Genomic DNA, 12,286 nt, shown 5'->3' on the forward strand with positions numbered 1-12,286 from the left:
ATGAAAGTACAATAAGTACAGAGCAAACCCAATATTGTCCTCACTCTATTAAGTGGAGGCAAATGAGTCCAGATTATACTGCTTTACAGTGTTCTTTTGTATATTGCATATGCGTACCTCTTTAAATATTTATGAAAATATTTTGCAAAATAATACAATAGGTTGCAGTAACACTCAATTGCTGTCCTGATGCAGCATGTCCTTTCTCACAACTTTGAGTAGTACTTCTCTTCAAGCCATTCTGGAAATACAGCTTTCCATCTTTGGCCTCTTCTCTGCTTCAGTTATTACCCTTTACAAATACAGAGGAAAAATCAAAACATTAATTAAAGTTCAAGAAAATGAAAGAAATCAAGCTAACCCAACACTCATTTGTGATTCTTGTGGTTACAGTTAGCAGTGAGGCATGATGTTTCTCTTTTTCCAGTCACTGGGGACTTTGCCTGTCTGCCATGGCTTTTCAAATATGTGTGGCTTGACAGCTGCATTGGTTAATTCCCTAACAACCCTGGGATGCATCTCACTGAGTCCCATGGACTCGGATATGTTCAGGTTCCTCAGGTGGTCTCGAACCGGATTGTCTCCTACAATGGGCAGGGCTTCCTTCCCTCAGTCACTGCCTTGAGATTCAGAGACTTGAGAGATGTGAGAAGAGAGATTGCCATTGAAAACAGAAGCAAAAAAGTTGTTGAGGACCTCAGCCTTCTCCATGTAGATTGTCACCAGATCCCCTATTTATCAGGGAAGATACCATTTATTTTTCCTTCCTTTTCTGACTAACATACATGTAGAAGCCCTTATTTATTATTCACATCCCTTGCCAAATTTATCTCCAGCTGTGTTGGATTCCTGATCCCATCCCTACACATCTGGGAATCATCCCTATATTCTTCCCGGGATGTGTGCCCCTGCTTCCACTGCCCATGCATTTCCCTCTTGTGTTTGAGTTTGACCAGGAGGTCCTTACTCAGACATGCCTTATTCCTGCCTTCCTTGCCTGGTTTCTTGCACATGGAAATTGATAGTTCTTGTGCTCTAAGAAAAATGTCTTTAAATACCTTCCAGCTCTGTTCAGCTCTTTTATCCCTGAGAGCAGTTTCTCAGGGGGTTCTGTCCACCAGTCCCTTGAACAACTGAAAGAAATCCAAACACTAATTGAAGTTCAAGAAAAAGAAACAAATCAAGCTAATCCAGCACTTATTTCTCGATTCTTGTGGTTGCAGTTAGCAGTCAGGCAATGTGGACTCTTCTTCCCTCAGTCATGGACTTCTTAGTAACAATATCCTGATGCCAATCAAAAAAGATTTAGATGCCTTGATTTCTAAATGCCACAAATTCAGTCAAAACTAATGGAAACGTCAAAGAGAAAAAAGCTGTATCTGATACTGGACACAGTTTAGATTTTCATATTAGTCTGCTGTTCAGCTTGGAAAATCTGAGCCCAAACATTTCCTTATTCTGAGAATACTATCACTTACTATATTCCTAGACTTTGAGTATAAATGCATTCAGGTTTATTTGCTCTTTGAGATGTTTGGAGAGATGTTTTATAAATCAGGGGGTGGTTTTATCAGGAATCATCAAAAAATTTCCATCAAAATTCTGCACGTATATGCCTACGTATCTGCATATGTGCATTTAAAATATTTCTGCAATCAAAATAAAATACCTTGCCATCTGGTCTGCCATGCCATCACCCAGATTAGGAAGTTATCCTCAATGCACTCCAAGATGCTCCTAGACTGCTTGTATCTTGCTGTTATGCTTTTCCAGTGGATGTCAGGGTGGTTAAAGTCCCCCAGCAGGATCAGAGCCTGTGATCATGATGCTTCCTATAGTTGAAGCAAGAATGCTTCAACAACATCCTTCCCTTGATAATGCAGCCTGTAGTAAACACCAGCCATAAGGTTTTGTTTGTTGGCTTGGCCTCTAATTTTCACCCATAAGCTCTCAACCTGTGTACTGGTGGTTGTCAAAAACAGCTCTGTGCAATTAATCATTTTTTTTCACATAGAGGGCAACCCCTCCCCCCCACCTCTCCTTCCTGAACATGATCCAGTGTGTGGCCAGGGGTACAAGAAGGCCAATGGCATCCTGGCTTGTATCAGAAATAGTGTGGCCAGCAGGACTAGGGAAGTGATCACTCTCCTGTACTCAGCACTGGTGAGGCCACACCACAAATACTCTGTTCAGTTCTGGGTCCCTCACTACAAGAAAGACATTGAGGTGCTGGAGCAAGTCCAGAGAAGGGCAACAAAGCCGGTAAAAGGTCTGGAGCACAAGTCTTATGAGGAGTGGCTGAAGGAACTGGAGATGTTTAGTCTGGAGAAAAGGAGGCTCATTGACATCTTATTGCTCTCTACAAATACCCCAAAGGAAGTTGCAATGAGGTGGGTGTCGGTCTCCTCTCCCAGCTAACAAGTGACAGGATGAGAGGAAATGGCCTCAAGTTGTGCCAGGGGAGGTTTAGACTGGATATCAGGAAAAAATTTCTTTGTGGAAAGGGTTGTAAAGCATTGGAACAGACTGCCCAGGGAAGCGGTAAAGTCACCATCCCTGGAAGTGTTAAAAAATATGTGGATATGGCACTTGAGGACATGGCTTAATGGTGCACGTGGTAGTGGTTCTAGGTCAGTGGTTGGACTTGATGAACTTAAAGGTCTTTTCCCACCTTAACGATTCTATGATTCCTTGCCTGGCCATCCTGAGCAGTTTACAGACATCAATTGCAGTGCTCTAATCACGTGATTCATCCCACCAAGTTTCAGTGATAGTGATCAGATCATAGCTTTCCAGCTGCACAGTGGCTTCCAGCTCCTGTTTGTTACTCATGCTGTGTGCATTGCTATAGCAGCGCTTCAGTTGGACTGTCGACTGTCTTGTCTTTTTGGAGGGTTGGGGAGCATTCCTCACTACTCTGATAGGTGTGCTCATCCACCCTGTTGCTTGTGAGTACATGAATTTTACAGCTTTGAACACCCCTCTACTCCCATCCCAAGTTCCTTAGTTTAAAGCACGATTTACAAAGTCAACCAATCTGCCAACAAAGATTCTCCTGACTCTTCTCTATAGGTGGATCCCATCTCTCTCCAATAGACTGCATTCATTGAAGAACATCCTGTGATCATAGAAGCCAAAACCCTAGCGATAACACTGGCCACCAAGCCAGGTATTGATCTGCATGATGTGTTGACTTCTGCCAACACCCTTATCTCTTACTGGCAAGACAGAGGAGAAGGCCACTTGGGCCCCTGTCCCCTTTGCTTGCACCCCCAGGGGTCTGAAGTCCTGTTTGATTTTGCCCAGACTATGCTTTACCATGTCATTGGTGCCCATACGGAAGAGAAGTAGCAGATAGTAGTCTGTGCTTTTAGCCAGTTGTGGCAGACTCACTGTGGCATCTTGTATCTTGGCTCCTGACAAGCAGCAAACTTCCCTAGACTGTATATCAGGTCAGCTGAAGCGTGTGCCTCCGTGCCTCTCAGCAGAGATTCACCTGCTATTAGCACTCGCTGCTTTCTTTTGCAGATTTTAGTGTGTGCAACTGGTGCAGTTTCTCTCTGTGAGAGTTGTCCATTGCCTCAACCCACTGCCAAGACTTCATGTCTATTGCTGGTTGGTACATACAAGGAAATGAGGGGGAGTGATAGATATCCTGATGACACAAGTCACCAGAGACCATGGCACCTCTGTCTCCAAGGTGCTGTCAGCTTGCTGTTGATGTTCTTTCTCTCGTAGTCCTTGGAGATCAGTGCCACAGGGGCCTAGTATTTCTTCTTGCAAAGTCTCGAATAATTATCTATTTCTTGTTCCCCCTCCCTTATACAGTGTAGCCTGCTGACTTCCTCCTTCAGCTCCTCCACTCGCTGCCTGAGAGACTCCACCTGAACACGCTTTGCACAGGTGGAGCTTGCAACCTCTTCCACTCAGAAGTGTGGGTTACAGACTGTACAGCCCTCCACCTGGACAGCCATTTCCCTGACAAGAAGCTCTGTCTGGGTGGTCACTTCCATTCATCCCAGGCTAGCCTGAGTAGGTAGATGGTCTCTGGCTGCTGCAGAACACAGCCCACACATTCATCTTGAGTGAAATAGGAATGTAAAAAGGCAGCGCAGGACTTAGCAGTGTTACTTTATACTGGTCCTGTTGAATACACTGGCAACTTTCCATCAGTTGAGTGCCTACTGTGTATAATATGTGATAGTGTGGATCCTCAGACCTGCGAGGAGAAATGCACTGTATCAGTGAACACTTCTGTGTAAAGTGACAGAAAGACCTGTTCCGCTAGTAAATGCTACCGTGGATGTGACTGTGCGCGTGAGCAAAAGTTGCAAGTCCTTGGCCTGTTCCAAATGTATTCGGGAAAACCTGAATCAATATTGGCTAGTTTTACAACAAAGTTCTCATGACAGTCATGGAAACTATGCCCTTGTGAGAATGACAAGAAAAGCCCTATAATTTTTACACCTGAGGTACTTTTATTATAAAATGAATTCTTTGCATGTGGAAACAAGCAAACGGAGAAACAAATGAAAAGCCTGATGATGCAGGTATGCATTGTTTCCAAAATTATTACTATGGCTCTGACTCTGTAATCAATGCTTACTCTGGTCGTGTGACTTCAGCAGTAGCTATTTGGTACAACTGCATGATCAGACCTTGTCCTGAAATCTAGCCTGCTATAGAGATACTTTAATGGACTGTAAATTGAAGTAATTAACTGGTAAAAAACTGCATACTAAGAGAGAGGCTGTTTGAAAGACTGTACGTGTCTCTCTAATGAAATGGATTTCATTGTTTTACAGGCATTTTTAACTGCTGTAGGAGACAAGAACCGTAGGGCTATCCTTGCATTGGAACATATGTTTGCACCAGTGTTGGATGGAGCTGTGTCCACTCTCTTTGGAGTGTTAATGCTTGCAGGATCAGAGTTTGATTTTATTGCCAGGTAAAGCATTTGTGTGTCTTGACTTTTACTTTTTTTTAATAAAAATACGTATGCTTCTAATATTTAGACATTTCAGTGTATCTGTCATTTTATTACCATGTATGGTGTGTCAAGCATGCTTTTACATCATGGTCCTGTTTTCCCAAGGAATTCTATTAATTCCTTGTCACATGCTGGACATAGTAATATTTTCATTGCTGCTATTAAAATCTGTTCCAGGAAAATCTGACTCCTAGCATGAAAGGAAACAAAAATGGCCCTCTTTAGCAAAATTTTCTACTTGTGAAATTAAGTCAGTTTGAAGCAGCTAGTATTGTCCAATATTAGCTGGATCTTACCTTTAACCTTCCAGATAATAGGCCAGGTCTTCCAGATTTTTCATGTGCACAATGATTTGCCTGGAAAGGACACAGGAAGTCAGCCCTCTCTGGGCCTTCTCTTGCTATCTTTATATGCGGATTACAGCAACTTTTAAATGGATGAGGGGAAAAAGCCTGTTTGGGAGCTAGGGAACTATAAGTATGAACACAGAGCTTCATGTTAAAATTCTGTAAAGCAAAGTCCAAAGGCTCTTCTGTTTAGAACTACAAGCACAGTTTCTTGTGAATGTAATTAAGACTCTGTATTTGTCAAGCATGAGAGGAGAGCAAATTTTTGAGAAGAACAATGAAACAGAACCTAAGCCATTCCAAGCAACCAGTGGAGCTCTGCAAAATCACCAATCTTAGAAGTAACACAGATTCTTTGTGGCAAGCTGCAGCAAAAAATGACCCAATTAAATCATAGCCCTAAAACAGAACTGAGGTAGAACTGGGCCAAATTAAAATGCTTTGAAAGATGACTTAACTGCTTAGGTAAACATAAACTGGATCGGGAATCAGACTTAGCTGACATCCATTTGACAACCGCTACAACAAAACATCAGAGGCAGGAAATGAGAGAAAGACTGCTAAATCCAATCAGGAATTTTTGTTTATCTATGTAAGAGATTTCACAGAATCATTTAGGTTGGAAAAGACCTCCAAGATCAAGTCCAACCTTTGACCAATCACCACCTTGTCAGCCAGACCAGAACACTGAGTGCCATGTCCAGTCATTCCTTGGGCACCTCCAGGGATGGGGACTCCACTCCCTCCCTGGGCAGCCTGTTCCAATGCTAACAACCCTTTCCATGAAGAAATTCTTCTTGATGTGCAACCTGAACCTCCCCTGGTGCAGCTTGAGGCTGTGTCATTTTATCCTGTCACTTGTTACCCAGGAGAAGACACCACCCCCCACCTGGCTAGAACCTCCTGTCAGGGATTTGTAGAGAGCAATAAGGTCCCCTCCGAGCCTCCTTTTCTCCAGACTAAATACCTCCACACCCTCACCTGCTCAGATTTGCAGAAAGCAGAGCTTACACTTAGGTCTAAATACATTAAACCTACATGGGGATTACTGCTATACAGATATTGCATGCCCTGAAATAGAACTTTTTTTTTTTTTCAGATCAATATATTTTATTTTATTCTATTCTGTTTTATTTTATTTTATTTTATTTGAAGAAATAAGGTAGAATTATTATTTTAGGACCTATCTTGTAAGGGATAAACACACTGACATATAGGTTGCTCTTAGATTTAGTCTAAATTTCGAGGGGTATATATGCTATGTTACTTTCCTAGTTAACAGATAAAAGATTTGGCAAACATGTTTTTGTATCATGGCAAATGGGAAACTATAGCAGCCTTTCATTCAAAATTTTGACTGAATATTCTCTTAGTAATATGAAATGAGCATTTCAACTTTTCAACTTCTTTTATTTTACTTTTTTGCCCATCAGGTTCTTGTTTTCTAACACAATCTGACTTTAGTTTGCATTGTTTAGAAAATAAAATATCAGAGACTGAGCATTGTTATAGTGGGTGAAGATGACCCCAAACTTCCATAAGGGATAGATTAGTCCGACAGTGTAGAATATTAAGTAAATTAACAGAAATTGTATATACCAAGTGGTCAGAGCTATAACGTTCTTGGTTATCCTAATGTTAGATGTTTAGAGTAGCACCTTTTTGTGAGGTAGTCTGGAAGACAATTTCCCAGCACAAATGGATTATTGGTATGTATGGGATAATTGGGCATTTGACCACCATATAGATGATGGTCAAAAACAAGTACAATAACCGAGGAAGAACTTTAACTACAGCAATTGTGAGTAATTTAACCGAGGCACCTGCAGAGATGGTCTCTGCACCACCTTACACTCCTTCCTTTGTATCGCTTGTTGCTTGCGGCCCAATTGCCTTTGCTGTTCCCACTGCTTCTGCTGAGCTTTCCCCCGTGGTTTCTAATATTATCCCTAATCCTCTCGCAATGGAGCCAGTGGTGGGGATGGGAGTGTGTATGGATGTGTGAAATGTTCTTCCCCCACCTTCAGTGTTACATGTATACATACATCCATCACCCCTGGAACCCCGGGGATCTGATTATGTGAGGAAATCAAATGTCCAGGTTAAGGGAAGGTACAGGTTGATGTGCATAATTTTTTTTCTGATATTAGTTCAGGATGTGATCCATCCTGGGCCGATGTTGATTTGTTGTTGAGCGAGTTGTTCCATCCAGATGAGCAGGACAAGATAGGTGTAAACAATGTGGAATTAACCCTACAGGAAGGGGGAAGTCAGACTGCCTGCCCTCGAGTTGATCCTGATTTCGCTTGAAATAATCAAACAGATAATTGCCAAACAGTGGCTGCAGATCTGATAAACGTGATTTGAGCTTGTGAGGAGATAAGAGTAAATGGAACTAAAGTACAGGAATGTAGACAGAGGCCAGAGGAACACCCCAGTGACTACTGGAGAAGACTGCAACAGGCTTTGTTGACCTACGGGGGAATGACTCTCCAGAATTTTAATAATGAATTAGCAGCAAGTATGTTTGTGGCCCAAGCCACGTCTGACATCTGCAGTTATTTTAAGGATCACATGTTGGGGTGGCAAGGAAAAAATTTGAAAGATATTATATTGCCTGGAGATTCTAGACTTGTACAATATGTAAACGGTTTATTTCTTGATACCAAGGCATACAAAAATTGTTTGACAGATACTATTTGTCTATGTACTGCTTTAGCAGAAAAAAATGGCCACCCTGCATCTCTTTCTAAGCTTCAGTTGTGTCATCAGGAAGTAAAATGTTTAGGATTTATATTAACAAAAGGAGAAAGATTAGCAGACCCAGAATGGGTCCAGGCTATTGTAGAAATACCTAGACCGGTAATAAAGAAACAATTGTGAGGATTTTTTAGGTGCAGTAGGATATTGCAGACTCTAGTTACCAGGACTAAGGGAGTTAAGCAAACAATTGACAGAAGCTACCAAGGCAGAGGAAGTGGAGCCCATATGTTTTCTTCCAGAGGAAGAAAAGACTTTCCATGCTATAAAAGGAGCTTTAGTTTCTGCTCCGGCACTCCAAGTCCTTTGTGCATGAGAACAAAGGGGTAGCCAGCAGAGTCCTGTGAGACACTGGGAAAATTGATGTCTCGAGACATTTTGGGGTGCATGTGTGTGGGGGAAGGGGTGCATCAAGTCTTGCCCTGGCAAGGCAATGCACTGCCCTGCACATCCCCCATCCCCCTAGAGCTGGTATCCCAGGCTGCCAATCACTGGCACAGTGGAGGCCATGCTCCACACCTGCCTCTGGAGCCCCTAACCCAGTTCCTGAGTGGCCAAATGACCAGAAGTCCCACCTGGGGGAAGGGCCCAGGAAGTCCAAGGGGTATTTAAGGCTGAACACAAGGCAAGCATACATCTTGACCCTACCTCCTCTTGAAATTTCTATCTGAACACCGCTGGAATCTGGGAGCTGATAGCTATATGTGTGATTTCTATATCTTTTCTGTCTTCTTCTCTCTCTTCTTCTTCTAATTCCCTCTTGGAATTTTTGGGTAACCTAAAATCAAACGGGCTTAGAGTTTGCTAAGTTAAATTGGCCAAGTTAATGCTTTAAGAAGTATTTCATGTTGATTGAATGCTGCTCTAAACCTTTTGCAAAAATTTCTTTGAATTTTTAAAAGTTGCCAGTAAAGTTCTTTTTGTTGTTTTGACCTCTTGAGAATATCTTGTTGGCATTTCTCCCATGCGTCTAACTGGGAGTACATGAACAACCATAAGCCCTTTTAAGTGTCTTGTTGAGTGAGGTTGTTTGGGGCCTTACAAGTCCTTACTCCAAAGCTAGGTCCACACTGCTGCTCTGTGGCTTATTACTCAACTGAACTAGATCCTGTAGCAGCAGGGAATAATTCCCGTGTCAACATGACAGCAATAACAGCAACTATCATGAAGAGGAGAAAAGCATTGGTTCTGTGTCACCCAACCACTGAGCGTCCCCCACATTAAATAGAGCTGATTCTTAAAACACATGCTACACAAACATCGCCCCCACAAAGAGCACATTGTTATGAATTAAAAATTTTAAAAGCAGACAATATTACTTTGAAAAGATACATTGTTTTGAATTTGGCAATTTTATTGCCTCTTCCCTCCGATGGTGAGTTGCATCATGATTGTGCTGAGGTAGAGTTTCACTCCAGCCAACTACGAAAAGATCTGTGAGATCACCCTCTAGAGAACTTGGATCTAACCCTGTTCACCAATGGATCTTCATACTACAGGAACGAAAAATGACACACGGACTATGCAGTGGTGAGAAATTTAGAGGTACTTGAAATAGAACCTCTACAATCCTTGGTGAGTGCCCAAGGAGCTGAATACACTGAATTAACAACATGTCCCTGATGGGCACATAATCAATGAGTGACTATTTATGCTGATTCTAAATACACTTTTGGAGAGCGTCATGCAGCTGTCTGTGCTATGGAAAGAATGACAATTCATTACCTCGACAGAAAAGAATATTTCTAGTGGAACGGAAAGCTGAATTCTACTGGAAGCTATTAAACTTCCAAGGGAAATTGCTTTGGTGCACTGTCCAGCTCATACCAAAGGCTGCAATGAAATGGAAAGAAATAATAAAATTACTCAAACTTGTAGTCAGATAAGTTTAAAAAGGCCTGAAGTTTAGGAATAGTACATAGGATATCAGGATATTGGAAATATCCCTCTCCAACCTCTAAAGTTGTCATCAACAGGAACAGTGTTTGGCAGACACTTAATGATACCTGGGACCTTTGTTCCTGCTGGGGCCAGCCTCTTAGATGGAGATGGACGGGTTATCAAATTGCATGGAAATACAAAAACATCTACAAGAAAATAAAGCACAAGCCCAATGGCTTCAACCAATACCAGCAGGAATGCAAGTACATGATATCCAGTCTGAGGATACAGTAATGATAAAAGTCCACTCTCGCAAACCAAAGTTGGACCACAAATGGGACAGTCCATATACTGTGCTACTAACTTCTTATTTTGTTGTAAAAGTTACAGGGAAAGACAATTGGATTGGATTGTCTTTCTTTTTATCAACTAATACTTTGTGTGATGCGTATTCTCTAATCCAAAATGTGAAAAACCAAAGAAAAATAACCTATATATAAAGTGATATAAATTTTTGTGTAGTATTAGTAATATTTAATATTTAATTTAATATATGCATTTTTTATATATTTTGCAATAGTATGCAGTCCCTCAATTCTTACAATATTTGTGCCTCTTCTCTTCCCTCTCCCACCCTCTTAAACCCTACTTCCACCCTCTTAAACCCTATTTCAGGTATTTTTTTGCTGTTTTGACAATATTGACTATTTTGGGAGTTCTTAATGGATTGGTGCTGCTTCCTGTTCTTCTTTCACTCTTTGGACCATACCCTGAGGTTAGTAAAATTAATGGTGAACAGTAGAAATAATATTATCTCTCCTGCTGCCAACAACCCCTTCTTTACAATCTCCTTATTTTTAAAATTCTCTTGGATTTTAAGAATTTTACTATAAGTTTAATGGTATAGTTTTAATTTAAATATTTGTTAAATGTTATATTTGTTATTCATTTGGTATTCTACCTTCTTATACCTTTTAAGTATTTTTAATAAGTATTGGTTTAGAGGCTGAAATCAACATGCTAAATACAAATGTAGATATTTGGTAAGCTTTTAAAACCCAAATGTTATATGCCAATATAAAACCAAACTTTTCCCCAAGACTTTGCAAAAGACAGCTAATTTTGTACACATATCTTCTCTTATTCCACCCACTGCCTCTGTTGCTTCCCTCAAAATATTCAACTCACTAGATCACCTAGAAGTCCTGTGTGGACCAACATTACACCAGTGGTGGTCTATAGACCACCTGGTTACCACCTGTCCTCTCACCACCCTATGCCTCTCTGTGGTGCCCTCTTGGCTCAAGGAAAGATTTTAGTCGGTTGAAGGCTCAACCTGGTTTTTGAAGATTTTACAGTATAAAGCCCAAGTCCAGAAAAAAAAGGATTCATAGCTATCAAATTTGTATTTGGTTATTCATTACCTTCAGATCAGTTAATACAGTTGTGTTATGTATAGATATATTTATCATGTATTATTAGAATCAGTAATGCAATGCTGCATGTTTTTATACATGTGTGTGCATGTGTATAAAATAAAACACAAGGTACATATACAGTGCTAGTAATATTTGAGATGTATTTATTTTGGGTCTTAGTATTTGTGGTGGGTTAACTTTAGCTAACAGCGAAATGCCCACTCAGCTGCTCATTCACTCCTGCTCCTCAGTGGGACAAGGGATAAAAAAGCTCATGGATTGATATAAAGACAGGGAAATTGCTTATCAATTACTGCTTTGGCCAGAACAGACTCAACTTGTGGAAAATAATTTAATTTATTCCTAATTAAAAAAAATTCAGGCAGTGAGAAACAAAAACAAACACTGAAACTATGTCTTTCCTCCCCCTTTCCCATGGCCAACTTTGCTCCTTCATTCCAGATTCCCCTATGCCCACTCAAGCAGCAGAGGAAGACAGGAGATGGAGATTACTCTCAGGATATAGTGGTTTCTCTCTGCTCCTTCTCCCCTCTCACACTTTTGCCCTGCTCCGGTGTGAGCTCTCCCACAGGCTGCAGTCCTTCAGGAAAAAAATAACTGCTCCAGCATTAGTCTTCCATAGGCTGCAATGAATATCCACTCCAGCACCATGAAGCAACTTCTCTTCCTTCTCTGACCTTAGTACCATTCCTAAACCACGTTTTCCTCCATGTCTGATGATTTCTGCACTTTCTTTGATATGTTTTCACAGGGGCACCACCAGACTGATTGATTGGCTTAGCTGTGGCCTGCAATGGGGCTGTTGTGGAGCCAGCTGAAATTGGCTCTGTTCAACACATAGCAGCTCTTCCCACAGAGGCCACTCCTGA

General features: G+C 41.2%; 1 protein-coding gene across 7 annotated transcripts in view; it reads left to right on the forward strand.

The window, feature by feature from the left end:
- Window positions 1-12,286, forward strand: part of LOC148220398 (protein patched homolog 1-like) — a 164,962-nt gene that overhangs the window by 124,051 nt on the left and 28,625 nt on the right. For 6 of the 7 annotated variants that reach the window (XM_088155733.1, XM_088155730.1, XM_088155728.1 and 3 more), the window contains 2 exons: window positions 4,806-4,948; window positions 10,654-10,753. In XM_088155733.1, coding sequence (XP_088011859.1) covers window positions 4,806-4,948; window positions 10,654-10,753 — 243 coding nt within the window. Of the gene's footprint in view, window positions 1-4,805; window positions 4,949-10,653; window positions 10,754-11,169; window positions 11,524-12,286 lie in introns of those variants that run through there. The other variant, XM_088155732.1, reaches the window with a different exon arrangement.

This window comes from Sturnus vulgaris, chromosome W (genome assembly GCF_052056855.1).
Source record: "Sturnus vulgaris isolate bStuVul1 chromosome W, bStuVul1.hap1, whole genome shotgun sequence".
Lineage (NCBI taxonomy): Eukaryota > Metazoa > Chordata > Aves > Passeriformes > Sturnidae > Sturnus > Sturnus vulgaris.